This window comes from Calidris pugnax, unplaced genomic scaffold, assembly GCF_001431845.1.
Source record: "Calidris pugnax isolate Ruff unplaced genomic scaffold, ASM143184v1 scaffold167, whole genome shotgun sequence".
NCBI lineage: Eukaryota > Metazoa > Chordata > Aves > Charadriiformes > Scolopacidae > Calidris > Calidris pugnax.
This window is the reverse complement of record NW_015091045.1, coordinates 797,816-823,705: the sequence shown is the minus strand read 5'-3', so window position 1 is coordinate 823,705 and position 25,890 is coordinate 797,816. Positions and strand designations below refer to the sequence as shown.

Genomic DNA, 25,890 nt, shown 5'->3' with positions numbered 1-25,890 from the left:
GGGTGTGAGTTTAACTTGGAAATGTAATACAGTCATTTCTGCACAGAACTTACTTGTTCTGTTCCTCTGGTGTGGCAGGAATATCTCTTTAAAAACTTCATAATAAAAGCGCTTTAGTAATTATTTTCTTCCAAACAAATGTTGCACAGAACTTTGCGTCGTTTCTTTTAGAATTCAGACTGTTAAAACATGCAGAAAAAAAAAATATCCAATTTCTCTAGCGCTAGTGGTCAGTACTGCTTTGTTACAGACGGTTTTACCTTTTCCCTGTTCTTTATTTAAGTCTCTTGAATCTTTTCTGGATTTGCAAGGATAAAAGTGGAGTGCTTGTTTTTTGTCTTTGGGCAGCATTAGCTTTGCTCTGATCTTTTGTGTTGAACACCAAATCCGCCTGGTCGGACATTCAGAATGTTTGGAAATTGAAATTTTATGTTCAGAGGAAACAATTACTGAACACAGAATTTGTGTATTCATTTCAGATATTTATAGTTAAATATCTTAAACCCTGATGGGCTCTGTGTTACCTTTCCGTGATCTTGGCTTTTCTATAGTCACTGCATCCAGGCCCATTTGCTTCCTGGAAAAAAATAAATTATTTAATAAAGTAGAAAAAAAGGAGGCGTTTAAGAGTATCAAAAATGTGCCTCAGTACTCACACGCTTTAAAGTAAGACTGTACATTTTGAAAGCTTTAATAAGAGCCATCTCCTTTGTAAAGAATGCAGATAATTTTTTTTTTTTTTGACCAGAAAAAAAAAAAAAAAAAAAAAAAAAGAAAAAAAAGGGTAACCTGATCTGAGTCTGACAGTGTCGTTTAGTTAAGTGCTTCCATCTGTTGCTTGCTATTTCCCTTACTCATGACCTCTCTTTCTCTCTCCCCCTCCTTCTCCTTAGCCCCTTTGAGGAAAGCAAAGTTTGTTGAGAGCCCTCGAATCCCCGAGTCTGAGCTTGGCTCCCCAACACTCTCCTCGGCACAGAAACTGGACGTTGATGCGTTCTGCCCTGGTAAGCTGCATGCCTCGGCGCCGCCGTGAGCCAGGAGACAGGGGCAAGTCCAGCCCAGAAGGATATTTAAATGTAGTTGGGCTCCTTCTATCATAGATGGTGCATTTCAACCTTCCCCAGCCAAGTTGCCTTGACTTGGAAACTTGAATAAGTAGTAGTTTCTAATTAATACCCGGTTACATTTGGATTTTTGGATTTGGTGTGTGTTCTGGGCTGGCCTCGTGGCCGCTCTCCCCTCGGAATAATCTAAAAAGATCTAGGGAGTTGCTTTTGAGGCGATAAAAATGATCCAATAAACGTACCTCTTTAAATTTAATTTTTAATGCTGGTCTTCAGAGAGGCTGCAATAAAACCACGTTTTGGAAATATCATTAAATCAACTAATGCAAAACCACGGGATCTTGTTTACCTGCATGCAAGAATATTGCTTTTTTGATTTAATTTTTATTTTTTTTTTTTAAAAAAAAAGAAATAGCTTTTAATTTATGCATCCTGTAGTAAATGCTCTTAAAAGTATACATCTTGCTGGAGGCCTCTGGTTGAAATGTAAATAGAAGAGGGTCGTGTCCCTGCCTGGCTTAACCCCGTGTGGGTCTGACGGTGGGGGCAGTCACAGAAATCCCTCTGGGCCCCCCCAGACCCTCCTGCAGATGCGTGAGCACCGTCAAATCGTTATATCCCTGTGTCTCACAGCAGCTCTGTGTCTTCCCCACATTCTTCCCACCTTGGAAGTGGGACCCATGGAGGCTGGGACCGACCGGTGCTGTCATAAAGCAGCAGCAGTGGATTTTTTGTTAAATTCTGCTGTTTTCTCCCCCGGCTTTCCCTGATTTATGAACCAAAGGGACCCATGTTCAGCGTAGGCCTTGGATGGGGTAAACGGGTGTTGGGTGTTTCGAAAGGGCATGTAACTATGTGACACCTTCCTCTTAAATCTATAATACATTAAAAAAATGTTATATTAGGAAATGATTCTCTGAAATCAGGGTACCGTTTATTTGGGTGGATGCTGAGCTTACAGAGTGTTTGCAGTTGGAGGAATGGATAGAGTGTTGTCCAGATTTTGAATGTGGGCTTTCTTTAATGTATTGTGTTTGAAAGAGGAGTTGTCTTAGGACAAAACAAAAGACAGTCCCTGTGCTTGGAAGTGTCTCCTTGGAGGCCGTGGTTGCTGCGAAAAGAGCTCCTTCTTTTTTCAATCATCATGAATTACAATTAAAATTTTGCTGTTGCAGCCCTTTCTTCTTCAAGCTAAATAGCTTCTACTGTCGCGTTTGTAATTGTTAATAATTATAAACTTATTATGATTGCATCCACAGAGAGTTATAATTGAATTGTAAATTTGGCTTAAAAAGCATCAATTCCACACTCCCGTGTCACACGTGACGTCTCGGGGGCATCCTCACTCGAGTGTCCCCCCCTGCCCGGCTTTCAAGCTAAATAGCTTCTACTGTCGCGTTTGTAATTGTTAATAATTATAAACTTATTATGATTGCATCCACAGAGAGTTATAATTGAATTGTAAATTTGGCTTAAAAAGCATCAATTCCACACTCCCGTGTCACACGTGACGTCTCGGGGGCATCCTCGCCCGAGTGTCCCCCCCTGCCCGGCTGTTCCGAAGGGCAGGACTCCTGCCAAGTGCAGGAACAGGCTCTGACAAGGGGCGTGACGTCTCGGGGGCATCCTCACTCGAGTGTCCCCCCCTGCCCGGCTGTTCCGAAGGGCAGGACTCCTGCCAAGTGTGGGAATGGCAAGGGGTTTGGTGATATTTTTATTTGCTTTTTGATCTCCTCCTCTTACTGACGGTGTAGGGATCTGAAAGGAGTGAGAGCAAGAGAGTTGCCATAGTAGGTGCTGGTGAACGTGGAGTAGAAGTAGAAACGGAAAGTGGAGTTTCCTACTGCCTGCAAGTATCGTTCCAGAAACATGAAGCGTCATTAAGGAAAGAAAAAAAAGTGAGAGCAAGAGAGTTGCCATAGTAGGTGCTGGTGAATGTGGAGTAGAAGTAGAAACTAGAGAATTTCACTGAATTTCACTGAATTTTTTAGAGTTGGAAGGGACCATAGAGATCATCTAGTCCAACTCCCCTGCTGAAGCAGGATTGCCCAGAGCTTGTCAGAGCATGTTGCTCAGGAGCATCCAGGTGGGGCTTGAAAATCTCCAGAGAAGGGGACTCCACACCCTCCCTGGGCAGCCTGTTCCAGGGCTCTGCCACCCTCACCGTGAAGAAGTTTCTCCTCATATTTGAGTGGAACCTCTTCTGTTCCAACTTGTGCCCGTTGCCCCTCGTCCTCTCAGTGGGAACCACTGAAAAGAGTCTGGCTCCCTCCTCCTTCAACCCTCCCTTGAGAAAAGGTAGAAAGGTCTCAGGTTGGTAAATGAGGTGCCAGGGGAGCTGCCCCTCTCCCTTGTGTCCATACTCAGTGCCCAGGACCTCCCCTGGTCATGTTTGCCCAGGTCCAGGGATGGCAGCATTGGAAGAGCCCGGCCAGGTCTCTGGTAGCGGTGGGAGACAGTGGAGAGAGAGAGAATCCTCTGGGGAAGGGTTTCGGAAGCTGTTTGTAGAAGGAAGTTTGTGAAGTTTTCCTCTCTCAATGCTGCAGCTCCTCCCTTCTTCCTCCCACTCCGAGGCGTTGGCCCGTGGTCACCCCATGGTCACCTCATGGACCTTTACTCAGCTTCTGCGGCAGAAGTGGGTTATGCTTTACCTGCCTGGGTTACGGTTCCTGCTGTGAAAATAGTGGTAACACGAGGGCTGGAGGTTTCACTGGGCTGGAAGGCTGGATTAAAGGAGCTCAGGAGATGAGGCATTGGAAGGAAGGAGGTGGCTGGGGAAGGATCCTTGTGTAAAGAAGAAAAAGTACAAAGATCTGGAGAACTCCTAGGGACCACAGGACTTCGGGTCTGGACATAGTGTCCACCTTCAGATGGAAAAGTGGAGGAAGAGGAGCTGAGGGTCCTACTCTGGACCACACCAAAGCCTGCAGGCTCTGCCTTCATCGGTTTTCCAAGGAAACACAGCCCATTCCTTCAGCATTAGGCTTCTTTTCCCCCTCTCTGAGAGGTGTGGATCCCGTGCAGGACGTTAGCGCAGAGCGTTCAATCCTGAGTGTCTCCAGGAATGGTGACAGGAGTTGAAAGAAGGAAAAAACCAAGGCTGAAGATACGCTGGAGCCTCGCAGTGGAGTGGAGGTGGAGTGGCTTGTAAAGTGATCCCTGACAAGTAATGTAATTAATTACACACTTAAAGGCAGTTTAAAACACTAAATGGCAATGAGGAGAGAACATTATCTGCTCTGCATATAGAAATGATCATTTCATTTTGAGATGTCTCGAGATGAAGTTTTGCCCAATGCCAAAATGTTTATTTTAAGGCTTTGGGCGAATTTCAGTGCGTTCTGGGGAGGTGGTTTCCTGAGTGACCCCCGTGGCCCCTCGGCTGCCCCGGGGAACGCGGCGCTTGGCATCTCGCAGCGCGGATCGGGGTGCGAGGTGATGCTCTCTGGATGTTTCAGCTTTGAGGAAGAAAAAAGAAGAACGAGGTGGCCAGTATCTTTTGAGGGAGGTTCTAACAGGAAGGGCAAAGTAAAGCTTTAATCGTGATATGATTTTTTTTTTCTTTGTTTTGCCAAAGGCAGCCATTAAATTCTGTAAGGTGACTTTAATCGTAGCATCATAGAATTGTCGAGGTTGGAAGGGACCTTTCAGATCGTAGAGTCCAACCATCAACTTAACTCTGATAAAACCCATCACTAACCCATGTCTCTAAGCACTATGTTGACCCGTCTTAAATCCCTCCAGGGATGGGGCCTCAACCCCTTCCCTGGGCAGCCCATTCCAAGGCTTAAGAACCCTTTCCATGAAGAAATTATTCCTGATCTCCAATCTGAACCTCCCCTGGGGCAACTTGAGGCCATTTCCTCGTGTCCCATCACCTGTTCCTTGGGAGAAGAGACAGACCCCCCCCAGCTACACCCTCCTTTCAGGGAGTTGGAGAGAGCAATAAGGTCTCCCCTCAGCCTCCTCTTCTCCAGGCTGAACACCCCCAGCTCCCTCAGCCTCTCCTCATAAGACTTGTGCTCCAGACCCCTCACCAGCTCCGTTGCCCTTCTCTGGACCCGCTCCAGCCCCTCAATGTCTTTTTTGTGGTGAGCAGCCCAAAACTGGACACAGCCCTTGAGGTGGGGCCTCACCAGTGCCCAGCACAGGGGGATCATCACTTCTGAGAATGTACATAAGTGAAAGCAGAAATTAGACCACACTTTAAAGTTGTTGCATTTGAAATGATGACCCAAAAAAAGCTGTTTCTTGGATTTAAGAAACCCATTTCTATCAGAATTATATTTCTGTAGAAACTTTTGGGATTGCAGTGGTCATTTAGAGTTCAATCAAGCCGTTTTTTGACTTGGAATGTTTGTGATGGAGAAGCTGTTGTTTCTTGACTTAGTGGTGACTTTATAAGGAGGGTCTGAAAGGAGTTTGATCCATCCTTCCTCCCCATCTCTGCTCCCATCCCGTTTCTCAGAGGTGGTTCCATTTTCCTTCTTGTCAAACTTTCTAAGGGAGTGGGACAGCTCGGGGGTGACACCCGCACGGCCACCGTCGTCCTTTAAAGGAGATAACATGGAAGAGCAGGAGTTCGCTGTCAAACCTCCATTGTTCAAGTGTTAAACCTTTCCTCTAATGGTCTGCTGAGTCACAGTTTAATGTGTAAAGGTTTTTTCCCCCAAAATTTATCCCACCTCACCCCCACCCCGCCTAGTGGCAATGCTCCTGTGATGAAAGGCGTCCTGGTTCTTGGTTGTGCTTAGGTGTCTATCACAAGGGCATCTTCCTTTGAATTGCTTTCTGGTTTGATCATGGTCACTAAAACATGTTTTGACTTGTGAGCGCTCAGGAAACCTACTGGAAACAGTCTGAGATGGATGGGGCTTTCAGGTAATTGCCTTTTGCCTTAGATGAGTGTTTGCAGTTGCGTTGTGTGTGATCTATGACCTTGTCAGTACGTTTCAAAGGCTAAGTATGTTATGACGTTATCTTTTAATTCGATTAAATTCTTCTTCAGAAATTTGGGGACACAAATCTTAAAGGGCTGGGCGGGGGATGTTTGCTTGTTGCCCGTTAGGCTGGAAGCATCTGTTTCCATCCCTAATTGAGTTAGGTACCGCAGCCGTCCCGCCGCCACGGGCTGCGAGGGGCGATCCACCATCGCACGGCGTTTACGTTCATCTCATCTCTCCTTTTTTTCTTTCTTTGGTTAAAGGATGGTTGAGGTTGACATCTGCTCGCTGCTGCTTCATTTTTTTTCATCACATAAAACATGGATTTTTCATTTTACACCAAACCACACACTCCTCTTAAACACAAAAAAAACATTTCTCAGGTGTTAAAAAAAGAGCCTTGAACAGGGAATGGATGGAACAGGCTTGTACTCTGATTTTTCGTGGTGAAAATACAGGCAATGAGCCAAAAAAACCCCACAAAACCCCAAACAAATTCAGCCGGCGGGATCCTTGTCCAACCTCTGTCAGAGTGGACAGTGATGAATGGGGAGGAAGGCAAGGGAATAATCAAACCCTCCCTGGCCTGACAAATGGTTTCGTTGCTGAATCTTGTGGTTGTCCCAGCGTTATCAAGCCCACTGACCTGAAGGGAATGGGAAATCGTTGTGATCAGCCCTAATTGCAGAAGAGTTGTGGCAATTTGGGGTGGTGGTTGCTATGGAAGCAATTGACTTTTCTACCACTCCTCTTGGGAGGACAGAGCTGGTTCCTTCTGCAGTACCAGGAGGTGGAGACAGCTTCAGAATAAATTCATGTGTTAACCATCCAAAACTTAGATAAAATAAAACATCTCACACCCTGGTCTGAAATTGTGCTGCTGAAGGAGGAATAATGAAGGTGGTTTTGGACTTTGAGGTGTGTCTCCATGCTTGGGATTAGCCATAGACCATTTGTCATTGGGTGTAGTTGGGTTTGCTGCAAACTCAAAGTTGCAGCTTGGAGAATAGTGACCAGAGTTACAATGTAGGGCTTATTGAACCTTCTTGTCCAAGGGGAGATGCTTAAGACAAGAACTGAAAATAATACAGGTTCCATTTACTATTGCCATGTGTTTTAACTGTTAAAAAAATTCAGATAACGTGGTGTTCTTGAAGCTTCCCTTCACACCCCAGGTTTTGGTTTCATCTGTCTGGGGGAAAAATAGAAAGGGAGAAAGGGGAGAAAAAGGCTTTATGTGATCCATATTCTGTTTATGTGAAGAACTGTCCAACTTTGAAGTGTTGTGGCTACTGCCAAAACGTAGGTGGCCCTTGAAGTGTGTTTCACATTGGATACTTCAGCAGCAGAGTTGCCTCCATCCCAGCACCTCAGGCTGTCCCTCTGGATGGGTCCTGGGGAGTTTAAGGAGTTGTTTTGCCTCCTCAGGCAGGAGCACTTCCTTTCAGTTGGCCTGTTGGGAAACAGTAAGGTTTTTTTGTGCTAATACTTCAGCTTATTGATTATTTATAGCTTTCTGTTGTGCCAGTGAGTAACTGTGTACACAGCAAACCAACCCTCTTGGTTTTGAAGCTGTGGGTGATGGGGCAGCACGGGGCAGTTTAAAGCTCCCTTTGCTTCCACATCTGGGCAGATGTGACTTAGGTGCTTGATATGAGACTTTCTTGGATGGATGGAGCATCGGGGACTTCCCTGAACTGTGTGCTTACCCTTTCCATTGCTGATGGACAAGGTCAGGCTTCCCCCTGAACGAGTGACTCCTGGCAGAGGAGTCTCCTCGTTCCTCGTCTAGTATAATGTTTTTTGTAGCAAGGGTGGCCTGCCCATGGTGCCCCCTAATATTGCAGCTTGGGCAGTGTGGCTGCAAGAGCGTGATGGTCTTTGAAGCAAGTTCTGCAGATTAGTCAGGAACTGGTTGTGTTGGAAGCTGATGGGTTGGGTTTGTCCTCGGTACCGGTGTGGGTCACGGTTTTGCTCCAGGATTGTATTACTTTGACCATCCACACCACGTAGCTGTCTTTGGGTGTAGAACATCGTGCTTTGTGAACAAAACTGAGGATTAGGTAAGTTCAGGGACTGTTCTAGTGGGCGATGTACGTGGAACAGCTGCAGGTCTTGGTGCTTCAGCCCAAGTCATTCCCCCAACCCTGTCCCCCCATGGTCCTTGCACGCTCAAGTGCCCTCTTAGCACCTCGTCTGCAAATGGCTCCATCTTCAGCTCCTTGGTTGGGCTAATGGATCCATCTGTAAAAGAAAATTACCCCTTAGGGATGGGACAAAGACATGGCTGATAATGAAAGATGTCGCCGTATCATCCACCAGAGTCACTGGACCTTCTAATGACAAACAACTTACCCAGAATCTCAGTCTGGGCAACTTCAGTTCTGGCTTAGACAACAGGACATTGATTTATCTCTAACCTAATGTATTTTGCAAAGCTACAAAATATCCTGTCTCAGACCAAGAAATCATTCATATCGAAAAGTTGGAATGGATTTTTTTTTTCTTTGCCCTGTAGGTAACAGGTAACAAATCTGTCTCTGTGCTTGTCTTCTGCTTAATTTCTTTTGGAGTATTTATTAGGCTTGGTCATCAAAGGCATCTGCTGAATCCTACTGAAATCTTCAGCCTTTTCTCCGCCCTCAGGATCTCAATTTATTGCTGACAGAATAGGGAAAATGTGCCTTTTGAACTCCCAGCAGTGCTGCTCACTTGATGGTAACGTCTCTGGTGTTTCTCAGTGTCTCCATGAAGTGTTGTAGGAGCATTGCTCTGCACTTGTATTTTATAATTACAAATTCTAGCCAAAATCTAGCTAAATCATGGTCCTCAGATTTTTCTTTGTTCAGGAGAAGAGACCCTTCCATACAGTCAATTTGAGGAAGATGCTACCTGTCAAATTAGATTGGAGAAATCGTTCCAACTTCAGTTTGTGCTGTGGTAGCTCTGTTTCTCCTCGGCGTTGGTCAGGTGGGATCAGCCGTGGGTGGCCACAGGGTTGGTGTGGGTTTTTTCCTACAAAGTTTTGAGATACTCTTATTCCATTTCAACTTTTTATGGAGGCAAAACCCTCAACATTCATGTTACCAGCTCTAATGATAGAGGGATGGGTGGTTGCGTTTGTAGAAAGCTGCTCAGTTCTTTCAGCAGCCTGGTTCCCTTGTCTTAATGCCTACAGGAGGCCAGTGGGTGCTTTTTTTTGTGTGTGTGTGTCCTTGGACGTCAGTGATGCTATGGAGAGCTTCTCCAAAGGGAAAATATGCGGTGCTCTGGGAGCCACACCATTACTTCTGCCCTCGCACCAGTTGCCTTGACTTCCTCACCCTCCTCGGGGCTGTGGAACAAGGAATGCTTTATCCTTCCCCTTGCTGAAATTTGTTTTCATCATCGTATTCCCCCCATCCCATCAGCTCCTTTCTCTGGGACAGCACTTGGACGCTGCAGAAAGGAGATTGATTTGCTCATACCCTCCTGCACCACAGTCTGCTCTATTAAGCAGGATTTTTGACATTTTATGTCACCGATTATTTGACTCCTAATTGCCTGAAAAACAATTAATTTGAATCCAAACATGAAAATTTTGGCCAGCCACCAGTTTGAAAGTACAGCCTTGCTGAGAAGCATTGGTTATGCCACCACATCTTCAAATTCCTCCAGTGGTAGTCTATTGCAGGGTCCAAAATTGTTGTATTTGGTCTGAGGTGGTGGCAGCCTCTGACTCCTCTGCTTCCCAGCTCCTGGGGTCTCTGAGTCAAGTCCCCACTGGCTCTTCTGTGTCTTCCTGTGGGGGGTCCCCATCCCCCTGGGGAAGCCTTGTCCCACCACAGGTGTTGGCATCTGGAGCAGGTCCCTGGTGCTGCAAACTTCCCAGTGTCTTCCTGAGTCCCTGCTGTATTTGAGGAGGGGCCCAGAGGTGCTGGGAGGGCTGGAGCCCCTCTGCTGGGAGGACAGGCTGAGAGTTGGGGGGGTTCAGCCTGGAGAAGAGAAGGCTCCAGGGAGACCTTGTAGCCCCTTCCAGTCCCTCAAGGGGCTCCAGGAGAGATGGGGAGGGACTCTGGATCAGGGAGGGGAGCCCTAGGAGGAGGGGGAAGGGTTGGACACTGCAAGAGGGGAGATGGAGCTGAGCTGTGGGGAAGAACTTGTTTGGTGTGAGGGTGGTGAGAGCCTGGCCCAGGTTGGCCAGAGAAGCTGTGGCTGCCCCATCCCTGGAGGGGTTCAAGGGCAGGTTGGAGGGGGCTTGGAGCAACCTGGTGTGGTGGGAGGTGTCCCTGCCCAGGGCAGGGGGTGGCACTGGATGGTCCTTAAGGTCCCTTCCCACCCAAACCATTCCATGATCCCATGACCCAACACAGAGCTGTGCTCTAGAGCTCCTGCTGCTCCTTCACTTGAGCACAGCAAAGACACACTGCTGGGCTCACGCTGGCAAAGGCAGTCACCCAGGGACCTGGAGCTGCAAAATATGATGGTAAAGGGGAAAAAAAGTCTTTAGCTCCTGTGGAGAGCTGGGCAGTGGGTGGGCCTGCTTGGAAGTCATTGCTGATGGGAGGAGAGGGAAAGGGCAGAGCTGGAAAGAGCTGAAAGCCAAGGAGCTGGTAGAGTTAAAGAGGTAAAAAGATCTCCCCATCCCTGGAGGGGTTCAAGGGCAGGTTGGAGGGGGCTTGGAGCAACCTGGTGTGGTGGGAGGTGTCCCTGCCCAGGGCAGGGGGTTGGAAATCCATGATCTTTAAGGTCCCTTCCAACTCGAACTGTTCAAACCCTGAGATGAGGCTGTGGCTGCTCTTTGTCTTCCTCCTGGCTCTGAAGAGTCGTGGTGTGTTAACGTGTGTTTGTGAGATTTGTACCAGGTTTATGATGGGAAAAATGATAAGAGGAGGGAATGGGAGAGGTTTTGAAGAGCAGTTGCTGAAATTAAAAGCATGGTGCATGCGGTACGACATGCCCAATATAGCAAAACAAACGTGCAAAATATGTTTTGTGTCCTGCTCAGATTTTAGCAAACAAATAATATTTGAAGGGAGCATTTGTTCTGTTTTGATTGTGTATTGTATTTTAAAAACCCTCTGCATGACTAAGAGGACTCTGCACGACCATTCTCAAACCTGTCTGCAATAAAAGGTCAGTTCAAAGAGCTAAAGAACAAACACCAAACACCTTTATTTAAGAGTGGAGCCCTTTGATCGGTCGGTGTTTGATGAGAGGTCGTGTGCTGGGAGCCGGGAGCACAACCCTGTGTTTATGATCAGGTGATGTTTTTAGAGATAAAAATGCCAAAACTGTTAAAGGAAAAAATAATTGTATCTCTGCTTCTCATCAGTGGGGACTCAGTGCCTCGGTCACGGTGTCCTTGGTGTGTTAAGGAGCTCTGGAACCTTTTCAGGGATCTAAGTGTAATCCCACTTTTAGGACATGTCCCGCATACCTAGGCTCATATTTATGATAATTGTGGATTTTTTTCTTTTCTTTACACATCAGTTCAGTGATCAGCACACTGGATGTCCTCTGGTTTCCCCCACTCCCTTTCCTTTGGTGCTTAAATGGGAGCTGAAATCCAGGAAAACTCATCCCCGAATGTGCGTGCAGAGGGGTTTTATTTAAAAAAATCTAGAACACGAAATGCATTGAATTAGATTTTATGATGGCATTGAAATTACATTTGCTGCCTGTCTCTGGCTCTGTATGGCTTCTGATTAAAAATAAGTCTTTCTGCCAGTCTATTTGAAGGACTATTAAGGGCCATCAGCAGCAGAGGGAAGGGCTGGTTGGGAAGCGGTATTTATGTGCCGTGCGGAGGAGAATTTCTTCTGTTTGAATTTCTCCTTGGAGGAAATGTCTGTGGAACTCGTGCAAGGGATGGACTCGGTGGAATTAACGGTGGGAATTTGCAGTTTCTTGTGGAAATGATGGGACAGAGCAGCCAGTGAAGCCCGTGGAGCTGGAGCAGGGCAGGGACACGGAATCTGAACCGCAGATTGAACACCTTCATAGCACAGTGTTCATTTTTTGGCCAGTTACAGGGCTTTATATCAATATACAAGGAGAATATATTTACTTTGTCACTTGTCTGTGGTGTCATTTCAGTTGGTGGGACTGTTTTTCCATTGCTCTCACAAAATCACTAAGTATCGGAAGAGCAGCAGGACAAAAATGGACATGTAAAGCAATGCATCTGGGGTAGTTGCATCCCTTATTGGTTAAATTTCTAAAAATCTCTTCTTGTTGTAAACAAGACTAATGAAAAGGTCTTCCTTTAATTCTGAGATTAGGGGGATGCGCAGAAATGGTCAAGGGCATTTTCCAAATATAGCTCAAGTGGATTCAGAATAATTTAAAGCAGATGTACATAGTAACGGGACAGATTCGGGTCACAGGGAGAGAGAAGTCATTAGATAAAACTCTGCAGTTACATAATTGGAGATCAAAATCATCAACGGTATCATTTATTTCTGGCGTTCCATAGGTGCTCCCTCTTTGCATATAACTATTCTATTTTTCTCTTTGCTAATATAAGAACTTTGCGGGCTGACCTGCCTGGAGAGCAGCTCTGAGGAGAAAGACCTAGGAGTCCTGGTGGACAACAGGATGGCCATGAGCCAGCAATAGGCCCTGGTGGCCCAGAAGGCCAATGGCATCCTGGGGGGCATCAGGAAGAGTGTGACCAGCAGGTCTAGAGAGGTCATCCTGCCCCTCTGCTCTGCCCTGGGGAGGCCCCATCTGGAGCACTGGGTCCAGTTCTGGGCCCCCCAGTTCCAGAAGGACAGGGAACTGCTGGAGAGGGGACAGCAGAGGCTACAGAGATGATGAGGGGCCTGGAGCATCTCTCTGATGAGGAGAGGCTGAGGGACTTGGGGCTATTAAGTCTGGAGAAGAGAAGACTGAGGGGGGATCTGATCAATGCCTATAAATACTTCAAGGGTGGGTGTCAGGAGGATGGGGCCAGGCTTTTTTCAGTGGTGCCCAGGGATAGGACAAGAGGGAATGGGCACAAACTTGAACATGGGATGTTCCATCTAAACATGAGGAGGAACTTCTTCACTTTGAGGGTGGCAGAGCCCTGGAAGAGGCTCTGTCTCCTTCTCTGGAGACATTCAAACCCCCCTGGACACGTTCCTTTGGGACCTGCTCTGGGTGGACCTGCTCTGGCAGGGGGTTGGAGGAGATGATCTCCAGAGGTCCCTTCCAACCCCATGTGATTCTGATTCTGTGAATTTTTGATTTATAAGACAAATCAGTTTCATATTCAGGGAAATTCTGTTCACTGAGTGAACTGTTACCCAGTTCTTCTAGTAAGACACTGGCTGAAATAGATTTCAGGTGTAATTTGAATGATATTCAGAGCCTGGTTTTGGAAGTAAAAGTAAAACCAGGACAGACACATTGTTAGTGTCTCCCAGGGGCGTTAACCTACGTCATGTATCGGAAGGGTTAGAGGATGGTAGCTGTCAAACAAGTCACAGAATTGCAAAATAAATCATAAAGAAATTTCATTTGCTCACAAGCAATTGCAGCTGAAAGATGTGGCAGATTTCATTACAGGAATTGAAAGGACGGAACAGAAACAGTATTTTAAAATGGTAATGTTCAAAAACATTGTAGGTTTTGAGTGCTTTCTTGAAAAGAGCAAACCTAATAACTGTGCTTATAAAATGATATATTTGATTCTCAAGGAAATGCTGTGAAGATTTACAAGCACTTATGAACTCCCCAGGGAGAAAACCCACAACCCAACAAACCCAGCCCCTGCTCTTCCCAGTGGGTGCTGGTCTGGTGGGTGCTGGTCTGGTGGGTGCTGGTCTGGTTACCAGCAGGACCATTCCCAGCTGGGAATTGTAGTTGTTGTCAGGTGTGGGCTGTGTACCCTCCCCTGGGGAGGCTGGGGAAGGTGCAGAGCTCGCTGAGCAGCACCAGCATCCTTCTTAAAGTTAAAACTTCTGATTTTGGTAAATAAGACTTTTCTTACACAGCCGAGAGACCGTTCTGCTGTGTGTGACATTAAGAGAGGCGCCAGGGTTGACCCTTCAAAAATACTACAGCTCTGTGTAGGTAGAACATCAGAGAGAGCTGCCAGGAGCCATAAAATTGCTCCTAAAGGGCCTAAATCAGGTAAATTCCAGGGTGAATTGCAGAGGCTTTCTGACGTATTTAAAGTGGGTTGAATTTTTTTGAAGGGAAGAAGGATTATAGAGGTATTAAATTGCATGACAAGCTCAGGTTATAATGTTTCTGAATGTTTCCAATTTGCATTTTTTGCAGTTCAGTGAAAAAAAAAAAAAAGAAAATTGTCATTATCTTAAAAGGCTGGCAGAAGTAGCTGGAAAGCGCGGAGGTGTTCCCAGCACTGCTGAGGTCTGCTGCAGCTCTGGAAGCTAAATTTCATTTTATTTTTGAAAAAAAAAAAAAGCTGTATGTGTGTGCCTTAGGTATCTACGCTCTTTTTGAAGCTTCTAAATCACTGAGTGCTGGATTTGATTATTTATTATTGCTAGTTATTAGGTGTGTTATTTGAAAATTGGTTTTGCTCTGTCCATGGGTGAGGAGCTCTGGGGTGGGGCTGTGGCAGAGAGATGCTCCTGTCTTCTCCTCCTGCATCCTCCTTCCCCCTGGTCCCCACGGAGCCTGGTGACCTTGTGGCTCGGCCACCGATCGATCAGTCCCCGCTCCCCACCCTCCTCCTGGTCGATGGATGGACGGGTCCATCTCCGATGGATGGATCCATCGAGCCCTCTCTGAACCCAGCACTTTGGTCTCTGCCTCGATGGGCTTTTCTGTCCCTCAAACCCCCCCTGCCTTGGGCAACACACGCTCTCCTGGACGAAACGACCTCCCAGACCCCAGATCTCATTAACCTTCTGCTTCTCTCCCTCTCCAGCCAGTCCTCTTGTGGCATCTGTTCCAGTGTAATGCAATCCAGAAGCAAAGTAGATAAATAAGTCAAAAAATCACAGTATGCTCCTCAAGGGCTGGAGATGGAGAAATGACATATTCTCATTTTCTTGTTTCTTTTACTTTATCTTCTGCTTTCAGAGTAACGTAAATCACGTTTATGTTGGATTTTTGACTTTTCTTTTTCCATTGCTGTGAAGACTGGACTTTCTTCTAAGGGAGCACTGGGGACAGAATTCTGAGTGCCTGGTGCTGGTTTGGGATTTCTTCCCTCCAGCCCCACGCTGGGGAGGGGGAAGCTCTATCTCTCTCTCTCTCTCTCTCTCCTGGCTGATTTTTGCTCCTGGTTGTTCTGTTCCCCTCCCGATGGCTCTGCAGAGGCTCTGATTTACTGTTTCCAGCATTCCTCTGCTCCGAGAGATAAAAATGCCAGGGAGTCTAAACACATGCAGTATTTCAATCCAAGAGGACAACCTGTTCCACATCTCCATAGGAGCTTTTATTTATTTCTGTCATATAACGCTGCCGTTACCTGTCTCTTCTTGAAGATTAAGGATTAAAAGGAAGAAGTATCCTTTAGTCTCGCTCTTGGGTGACTCTGCCTGAAACTCAATTGCGTATTTCCTGCAGTTTTTGGAATATTATTCTTTTTCTTTCAATTTTTGGACAATACATTTTAAGTTATTTACAGCTCCCTACGAAAGAATCTGAATGTCTTATTTTCAAGTTCATCTGTTTTTTGCAGTACAAAGAAAGGCTGGTTGCTTACATTTTTCTTACCACAAAAAAAAAATATTAAAAATAATCCCCGTACTGCTTGGACAAATTACCTCTCCTTCCAGCCAGGCTACAACTTTTGAGACTAATCTATCTTGGAGCTGTTCGTGGATTTTTATTTATGTTATTAGAAATAAGCAATTTGCTGCAATGTGTTTGCACTCTGTGGGCTATATCTGTGATGAAAGTCCTTGGGCTGGTGGCAAACATCTAGTAAATCTCCTCTGGTTTTGAGTCCCGAGTTCAGTACCTGAGATGCTGACTCTGGGTTTGCAGCATTTGCCTTGAAATTAAACACAATAAATTCCCAGTGGGGAAAAAAAAATTTCTCTATGAAATTCTTTGGAAGGAATTTTTAGTGAGATTCAGAAATCACGTTATCACACGGGGATGAGAAAATGCAACAGTGTGTGCAAAGACGGTGTAATCAAAGGTAATTAATGACTCTCTGGCTGGAGGTGGGGTGAGTCTGACAGTGGGGGTGTCCATCATAAAGAACCGGGTGACTGAAGGTCTCAGCTGGCAGGAAAGTCCAGGTTACATGGTGGGATGGCACTGGGATCCCACCCGAGACCGGGCTGGGTGGTGGGTGGGTTGTAGCTCACCCCCCCCCGCCCAGCAGCACACAGCTCCCACCACCCCTTCCCCTCCTAAGTAAATCTCCTCTGGTTTTGAGTCCCGAGTTCAGTACCTGAGATGCTGACTCTGGGTTTGCAGCATTTGCCTTGAAATTAAACACAATAAATTCCCAGTGGGGAAAAAAAAATTTCTCTATGAAATTCTTTGGAAGGAATTTTCAGTGAGATTCAGAAATCACATTATCACACGGGGATGAGAAAATGCAATGGTGTGTGCAAGGACGGTGTAATCAAAGGTAATTAATGAATCTCTGGCTGGAGGTGGGGTGAGTCTGACAGTGGGGGTGTCCATCATAAAGAACCGGGTGACTGAAGGTCTCAGCTGGCAGGAAAGTCCAGGCTACGTGGTGGGATGGCACTGGGATCCCACCCGAGACCGGGCTGGGTGGTGGGTGGGTTGTAGCTCACCCCCCCCCGCCCAGCAGCACACAGCTCCCACCACCCCTTCCCCTCCTACTGCATTAGCTGTTTATATAGAAAAATATGTTATCTCAAGCATGTATATGCTTTCTGAAGAATATATATTCAGCAAATACGTGCTGAAAATAAAAGGACATAAAGTTACACCAAACTCCTCATGCGCACGCAATGAGTCAGGGAGTTACAGGGGTTTTTTTATTCTTGTTTAAAATTCCTGGCACTGAGCATTTTGATACGGCTTTTGGTATTACTTCTGTGTTTATGTAGAAGCAGAAGGTGTAGCTGAGTGTGGCACCTTCAGACCATGGACCATGTTGGGGTCCTTCAGACCCACCAATGGACCTTCAGGGTGTGTGTGCCTGGGCAGCTGCTCAGTCTTTATTGCTGTACCAGAGGATGCTTGTTTGAGCTGTCTGTGGGGTGTGTGTGTGTTGGAGCTGCTGTAGTTCCTTAAGGCAGTGGTGTCAGAACACCTAAAAAACCCTAAAACCACCTAAAAACCTCAGGCTGGTTGTGTTATCAACTATATCTCACATTTTTCCCCCATGGGGCTGGTGGGAACCGAGCGGGCTCGAGTGTGTGTAAATTTGGCTGCAGCATCAACACGTGGCCAGGGAGGAAAAAAAAAAACCCCAGTTATGTCCTTTCTCTGAACTTAGAAAGAGAGTATTAGGTCTCACTGTCAACTCTGAAAGGCAAGTTACAGCTTCTTTCCATAATACCCATTCACAGGCAGCTCGGAGCTCTTACGTCTTTTCTTTGACACTCAAATTAAATGACTGCACTTATTTTTAAAGACCTAAAACCAAAAGAGGGAATAATCTAGTAGAATAGTGCTTTGCTCAAAGTTATCTGTACTTTAAAAGCCACGTTATAATGAAATAATTGATAGTTTTACACTAAACGTGATGCTCTCGGAACTGAGCTGCGGCTCCCGGTACCTCGGTGCCTTCAGCGACAGACACAGGTGAATTAGGGCTGGTATCAAAGCAGGCAGTTATTATCCTCTCTATCTTCTGTGTTCTTATGCACTGACCTGGGATAAGCTCGGAATTTTCTTTATTTTACAGGTGACAGACAGCTTTGTGCCCCCTTAGAGATATTTTAGGGGTGGTGTAAAGGAGGGGAGGTTTAAGGGACAGGTTAAACCCATCCTCCAAGGAGCAGGTGGTTGTGTTTGGTTGTGATACAGATATCTAGGATAAATTCTAAAAGTCTGCTTCTTTAAAGAAAAAAATAAATAACCTTGGGAATAAAAGTCTCTATAATTTTCATTTTACATAAATGTCTCTGTTCTGGATTTGACTCCCGGAGATCGTAAATGCCCACAGATTGAATGTGGGTGGTCAGCAGTTCAGAAAATTGGGCCATCCATCTAAATTTGTCTCTCTCTTAAATCTATCCTATTCACGTCAGCATCGTTCAAAGCAGTACAATAGGGATTCAATAACTTAAAGACAGCCTCTATTATCATACTATAGAATCCATTTTCCTGACGGCGCCGTCACCGCGTAGGGACGGCTCCAGCTGCTCGGCCCCCGGAGCTGGGGGGGTTATGGGTGAGATGCTCCAGGGTTTGTGACTTGCAGAAGCCCAGGTGAGACACCAGAAAATTCCTCTCAGCTTCCCCGAGATCTACCTTATGAGCTTATATGGGAACTTCTGGAAGCAACCGGCTTAAATTTTCATCCGTATCCCAGATTCTGCCATTTGTGGGTTTCAATTACAGTTCTCAAAAAGCAATATTTAAAGTAACATCTTTTTTACCGTAGCTTCAGGCCGAGTGCTGGAGCGGCCCCCAGCCAGGATGGAGCTGGGAAATGGAGATGGGCTCTTTTCCAGATTGTACATTATCAGATGAATAATTAACTGTGGACTAATTGCAAATCCTAATTAGTCTCCTACAACTGCACTGAACACAGTATTGCTTCAGCGCAACGTGGAAAGAACTTGACCTTCAGGCTTTAATGCTGCTGCTGGTATCAGCAGGGAAGAGCTTGACTTTCACAACCCGACTTACCTTTGTGACACTACGAGTCAAAAACCTCCAAAAATGTTTGTTCTACAATTAAAAAGGTAGAGAAATGGCAGTGTAGGTGCCTGGCCCTTTTCCCGCTGTGCATTGCTGGCTGGAAGCTTGTCGGTGCTGTTCTTCCTATAGGTGGTGGGGAAAAAAATGAAGAAAAGTTACCTGGAATGGTGGTTTTGACCTATTTTATAGACTTGATGAGGAATTTGCAGGTGACTTTGCTTTGTATCGTGGCCTGAACCGTGAGTGCACAGAGGTTTGGTGTCTGGAGAGCGGTGCTTTCTGTGGAACCGTGAAGCCCCAGGTGACAGTGAAGATGCTCCTGGGTTTTCTGGCTTGTTCTTTGCTGTTAACTGCTTGGTAGCACAGGTTGGCAGCTCCACGTCTCCTGGAGGGCTTTCAGAAGGGCACGTGGAGCCTTGGTTGCTCTTTGAGCAGCTTGGTGATAGTTCCTGTGCCAGAGAGGAGAGGGAAGGCTCTCCCTTCTCCAGGAAATCTCCTTCCCTGGTGGACCTGGTGTAGGGAAAGTGAGGTGGCTGTGTTTGCTTCCATGGGGGGTGCTGAGAATACAACAACCAATGGGAGGATAAATGTTAGAAGGAGCACTTATTGACAGCTGGAGCAATGCATAACCTGATATTAATGACCAGCACATGATGTTAAAACAGACTTAAATAACGTGAATAACCTGAAAACCCGGACACTGACATCGCGGCGTGAAAAGTTAGTGGTGTTTTGTTGGTAAAAAACACTGAGCAGTGAACAATTCCTGTCTGAATCTGGTTTTCTTCCTCTCTAGGTGACGCTGAGCAGGAGCTGGGACCCCCTCCATCCGTCGATGAGGCAGCAAATACACTCATGACTCGCCTGGGCTTCCTCCTGGGAGAGAAAGTCACGGAGGTACAGCCAGGGCCCCAGTACAGCATGGAGGTGCAGGACGAGAACCAGGTACGAGCCCCCCAAAACCCTTCCCCAGAAGGCAAGAGAGGGGTTATTTTCTAATTAAACGGCAGCTGGGTGTCTCATAATGGTGAAATAATTGCCGTGAGGTAAAAGGTTGTATCTCCTCGTTAAGCGGTGAATCATCGCTCCAGCGCAGCGGTATGTGTTTGGGGGATCAGCTGCTGCCGTGTGAAACAGCTTCTGTTGTTTTTCTGTTTCTGCCAAGGCTGGGGGAGTGGGCAGCGTTTCTAATCAGATTATAGTGACCAAAATAATCTCTGCTTCCACGGCATCTTCTGTGGAATATTTCAGAAGGGCTCTAGCGATGTTACATAAAGGCTCCCGGTTTCTCCAGGAGCAGAGGTACCTCGGAACAGCCTGATTTTTACAGATAGTCACGGTTTTCGCTCCTGTTTGCTGAACAAGGTGATTTCATGCTTGAGAAGGGATAGAGAAAGCAAATTGTAAAATCTTCCTCGTGCTGGAGTTCGTTACATCCCCTCTGGCTGGCTGAAATTCCTTGGAGATTTTCAAGCCCCGCCTGGATGCTCCTGAGTAACATGCTCTAGCTCTGGGCAATCCTGCTTCAGCAGGGGAGTTGGACTAGATGATCTTTATGGTCCCTTCCAACTCTAAAATTCAGTGAAATTCAGTGAAATAGCGAAAACCTCAGGGCTACAACGTGGATTTTGTGGAAACTGCCTGAGTTTCTTCCTCCTCCTCAAGCCTGGACAATGCACCCACTCCCAGCCATGGTGGGGAGAGGAGAATGAAACCAGGAGAGTTTTTTCTGGTTTTTTTCGTGACAGATGGGTAGTCCAATGTTTAGCAGAAGAGCATGGAAGTCAGAGCCCGCTTCTAATTCTCCTTTCACCAGTCATTGTGTGACTCTGAAGTCACTCAGCCATTAGGGGTTGGTCAGAGGACCTGACTTAAGGTCCTGAATTCCTTAAAAAAAGTGTCAATGAGAAGTGTCAGCCAAGTAGAGTCCTCAGCACAGGAAAGACATGGAGCTGTTGGAGCAGGGCTGGAGGAGGCCGCGGAGATGCTGGAAGGGCTGGAGCCCCTCTGCTGGGAGGGGGGGCTGAGAGAGTTGGGGGGGTTCAGCCTGGAGAAGAGAAGGCTCCAGGGAGACCTTGGAGCCCCTTCCAGTCCCTCAAGGGGCTCCAGGAGAGATGGGGAGGGACTCTGGATCAGGGAGGGGAGCCCTAGGAGGAGGGGGAAGGGTTTGACACTGAAAGAGGGGAGATGGAGCTGAGCTGTGGGGAAGAACTTGTTTGGTGTGAGGGTGGGGAGAGCCTGGCCCAGGTTGGCCAGAGAAGCTGTGGCTGCCCCATCCCTGGAGGGGTTCAAGGGCAGGTTGGAGGGGGCTTGGAGCAACCTGGTGTGGTGGGAGGTGTCCCTGCCCAGGGCAAGAGGCTTTAAAGGTCTCTTTCAACCCAAACTGTTCGATGATTCTATGAAGGTGGCTTCTGTACATTCCAACTGAACGCCCATCATGCCCAGGTGGCACGTGTGGATCTCTCTCCCAGCCGGTGCCACTTGAAGGAAACTCAGAGGCATGTTGTTCCATCGAGCCCAGGCTGCTCCTGGCCTGAGCAGGGAGTCTCTTGGTGAGCGGGGTGGAGGGCACGTCCAGGGGTCTCTCTGAACCAAAAGATTTTTGGTCTTCTTCATGGGCTAAAGTATGCTTGAGAGCCAAGAAATGGGGTTTGTAAAGTTTTTGCCTTTAACACATTCATTAAGCTTTTAATGCTTTCATTCAATTTCTTATGCAAGTTGTGGTGGACTGGAAATGTACTTTACTATACATTGTGCTAGAAAATGTACTTTTAACAGGCACCTATTTGAACTGAATACTTCAAAGCCAAGCAGAGCTTTCTACTATAAATGGTTCCTTTTGTTGTTGCCTTTTGACAAAAATTAAAATCCCATCTTTTCTCTAAAGCAAAAGATGTCTTTGGAGAATAAATAAAAGAAAAATCTAAAGGGAAACAGCAGAGAGTTGTCCTCTAAAATAGATTGATATCTTGGGCTGTGTGCTAATTTTTGCATGAAAAAGTTTTGCAGGCCCTTTGAATGCAATTCATGTGCTGGTGAAGATAAAGAGAGGCCAGTTCCTCAATTACCAAGTTAATTTTTTGCTTTCTTTGTGAGCGTCTCCTGCTGCCGGCGCTTCCCTGGAATCGCCGAACGCTCGAGGTTGGATGTGACCTCTGGAGGTCATCTCATCCAGCTGCTTGCTGGGAGCAGGGCTAGCTTCAGGGTTGGACCACGTGGTCCAGGCAAGTTATGAAGATCTCCACGGGTGGAGAATGAATGGGCTCTCTGGGCTGCCCCCAGGGCTAGCTTCAGGGTTGGACCACGTGGTTCAGGGCTTGTCCAGGCGAGTTTTGAAGATCTCCATGGGTGGAGAATGAATGGGCTTTCTGGGCTGCCCGTTCCAGGGCTTGATGACTCCAATTGTGAGGGACTTCTTTCTTCTACCTAATAGAAAATTTCCTTGCCACAGTCTGTGACTGTAGTGTCCTGTCCCTTCCCTTTGCTCTCCTGAGAAGAGTGTGGTTGTGCTTTCCCTCCAGGCCCTCCTCAGACAGTGGAAGGCTAAAGGTGTCCATTACTCTTCTCCAGCCTCCATGAACCCTCTCCACCAACCTCTCCTCCTACATCATCGCCCAGGGAGGTGGTTGAGTCCCCATCCCTGGCTGTGTTTAAGGGCCGTTTAGATGTGGTACTGAGGGACATGGTGTAGGGGAGGACTTTGTAGAGTAGGGGAGATGGTTGGACTCGATGATCCCAAGGGTCTCTTCCAGCCTAGACCATTCTATGATTCTATGATCATAAGCTCCAGCCATCTACCAGCCTTGGTGGCCCTTCTTTTGCTCTCTCAGGACAGGAGCCACGCACAAATCCTGCGCAAGGTAAAGCTGCTTCTGAATTGCAGCAAATCTTCTGAAAACCTCTCCAAGCCTCCTTCCCAAATTGAATTTCTTCAGCTTCCCTACCTAAAGTAGTGTTGAAAATCATGCGGTGAAACGTTTATGGGATTTGCAAAGATTAATTCTTCCATTAATCATTGATTAATTAAAATCTGATTGAGACTGTGACTACTAGCTTGCACTTGAATTTAAAAATGGGAACAATTTTCTAGGTTTTAATGCCTTAATTTACATGGCCTGGGCAAAGAAAACCTTCTTTGTATCAAAAGCTGGGACTCGGCTGCTGCTTGTTATTCTGCCCATGCTTTGCCTTCTCAAGCAAGAAAATAATTATTTGCAATCTCTCCAATGCTGGAGCTAAAGCAGAGATAAGGAATAGAGGTGTTTTCTCTAAAACTGCCCCAATCTGCCAATCGGCACATCGCCTTTTCGTTCAATTGCCTTATTTTGAATATGTCAAAGGATATATTCTCTAATCCAGATTGCTACGAAATGGCGTGGTTTATGTGCTGTCACTTTCTTAATCATGCTTCCCTTAATGAGAGATCACAAACGCTGAAGAATAAATCCTTTTTCTCCGATTTTTTGGGAAACTATTTTTTTTAAGCGCACCGGCTGCCGGAGCAGCACAAAGGACAATGAGGCTGTGACAGAACAGTTTAATTTTTCAAAGCTTAGTGAAAATGTGACAGATGAAACAGCAGCAATAATAATACAGAATGTTCTGTCAATGGAAATTTATATTTAAAACTCGCAGAGAGGAACATTTTTCTCTATCAATACAAAAATAAAACACGTCAATCAATGCCAAGTGATACACCGTGTTATTTAGTAATTTCCAGTTGCAAGTAGCTTCTTCTTAAAGAGCTGCGGTGATAACACTGCAAATAAAAGAACTTATAAAAATATCACTTTTGGCATTTCGTGAGACAATGGTGTTATCACCTGGAGGGAAGATGACTGTATCGTTCTTGCTCTGAATTTTAGTTTGCTTTAAAGTGCAATTTTTCTGTGCTTTAAGGTTAGTGGGGGTTATTCTGGTAGTACTGAGCTCAGTTTCGGCAGGGATTTGGTTAAAGTGACAATTGAAACAAGGACATAGAAAGACCTCACCATAAAGAATTTATAGTAGTAATAGTGCTGCACATCCTGAAAGATCCCAAATGTGAGCTGGTGACATTTTTAGATGCTGTAGGATGAGGTTGGAAGGCACCTCTGGAGACCATCTAATCCACCCCGCCTGCTCAAAGCAGGGTCAGCTCAGGACCATCTCCAGTTGGGTTTTGGGTATCTCTCTATCTCTACGGCAGATGCTCCAGTCCCTCAGCCATCTCTGTGGTCCTCTGCTGGGCTCGCTCCAGTATCCCCATCTGCCTCCTGGACTGGAGGGCCCAGACCTGGGCACAGAGCTCCAGGAGTGGTCCCACCAGTGCCGAGCAGAGGAGGAGCATCACTTCATTCCCACACCAACATCATCCCTCTTCCCAACGCAGCCCAGGACGCCGTTGACCTTCCTTGTCCAACCCTCAGGAATTACATTACCTTGATGCAGTTGGTTGGACTCTCAGTGGGTTAAAGAAAAGGAATATTGGAAAAAGCCTAACTTAATAGCTCAGGTGTGCTAATGGAGCCTAATCAGCTGTGATAAATCAGAAGAGGCAGCGAAAACATCTGCTTGATACATAGCAGCAATGCCAAAACAGCCCCATATTGGGTTATATTAAGAATAATAATAAACCCCAGCGATTTTACGGGGGAAAAAATAAAGGAATATTTTCACTGAACATTGACACACAAGTAGTTTTTAATTTGGCCACTGGAGTAAATGAGTTAGAAATCATTTTGCAAAATTAAAAACAGATTTAGAAAAAAATCAGTGCGGTGTTTAAGACACCTGGAAGGATTGCAGTGTGAGGAGGTGAAAAAGGTTCCTTGAGAGAGAAGGCGCGTGGCAGGTGAGGTGACAAATGTGTGAAACCAGAACTGTACGGGGAGCCAGGATTCATGGAGCAGTCAGCTTGCCTGCCGTTCCTAGAAGGCTACTGGGGGAAGGAGTAGATGTATTTGTAAGTACCTAGAACATAAAAGAATGGAAAAGAAAAATAACCAGGATCCACAAGTGGCACCACAAATTGGGTGGGGAGAGGAAAGCGTTGGTTGGCAGAGGCACAGAATTTACCTCCGTGTCGTAATTTTGCTTTGGGTTTTTTTAACGTTCAGTTGAATGTTAACAATATTATCTACATTCACAGTGAAGTATGGGATCAGGCTTTCAGTAAACGCCACTTTATATTTTCTGTGTTTTCTATTGAACGTGGAAGCTGGGATCTGTTCTCTGCAAGGAATGAAGTAGCCAAGAGGCCCCGTGTCTCTGTGTTTCCCCCAGATCATAGAATCAGAGAATGGGTTGAGTTGGAAGGGACCTTAAAGATCATGGAGTTCCACCCCCCTGCCCTGGGCAGGGACACCTCCCACCAGATCAGGTTGCTCAAAGCCCCATCCAGCCTGGCCTTGTACCCCTCCAGGGGATCACAGAATCTTCTTGGTTGGAAGGGACCTTTGAGATCATCAAGTCCAACCACAAAAAAAAAAACCAAAAAAAACCAAAAAAAAAAAGCCCAACACCACAGAGAAAACCAACAATCTCAGGCACTAGAGCATGCCCTGAAGTGCCACGTCTACATGTTCCTTAAATCTCTTCAGGGATGGTGACTCCACCACCTCCCTGGGCAGGCCGTTCCAGTGCCTGTAAAGTAATTCTTCCCCATATCTAATCTAAACCTCTCCTGCCCCAACTTCAGACCATTTCCTCTGCTCCTGTCATTATTCCTTTGGGAGAAGAGGCCAACCCCCACCTCTCTACACCCTCCTTTCAGGGAGTTGTAGGGCACAATGAGGTCTCCCCTCAGCCTCCTCTTCTCCAAACTCAACATGCCCAGTTCCCTCAGCCTCTCCTCGTGTGACTTAGAATCATAGAATGGTTTGGGTTGGAAGGGACCTTAAAGATTATCTGTTTTCAACCCATCTTGTTCCACCTGGGCAGGGACACCTCCCACCAGCCCAGGTTGTTCCAAGCCTCCTCCAACCTGGCCTTGAACCCCTCCAGGGATGGGGCAGCCACAGCTTCTCTGGGCAATCTGTTCCTAGACTCGTTCCCTCATGGGGTGATGCGGGGTGGCGCAGCAACACTTGCACTTTGACTGTAAAGCCCTTTTTTCACTCCCCCATCCAAAGCCAATCCTCCAGCGTGACCTGCAG

At 46.5% G+C, this 25,890-nt stretch overlaps 1 protein-coding gene across 10 annotated transcripts in view; it reads left to right on the top strand.

Moving 5' to 3' along the window:
• TANC2 (tetratricopeptide repeat, ankyrin repeat and coiled-coil containing 2) overlaps positions 1–25,890 on the top strand; it is a 255,682-nt gene that overhangs the window by 106,383 nt on the left and 123,409 nt on the right. For 7 of the 10 annotated variants that reach the window (XM_014956530.1, XM_014956531.1, XM_014956529.1 and 4 more), the window contains 2 exons: positions 894–1,004; positions 19,551–19,699. In XM_014956530.1, the coding sequence (XP_014812016.1) occupies positions 894–1,004; positions 19,551–19,699 (260 nt within the window). The remainder of the gene's footprint in view (positions 1–893; positions 1,005–19,550; positions 19,700–25,890) is intronic. The other 3 variants (XM_014956534.1, XM_014956533.1, XM_014956532.1) reach the window with 1 other exon arrangement.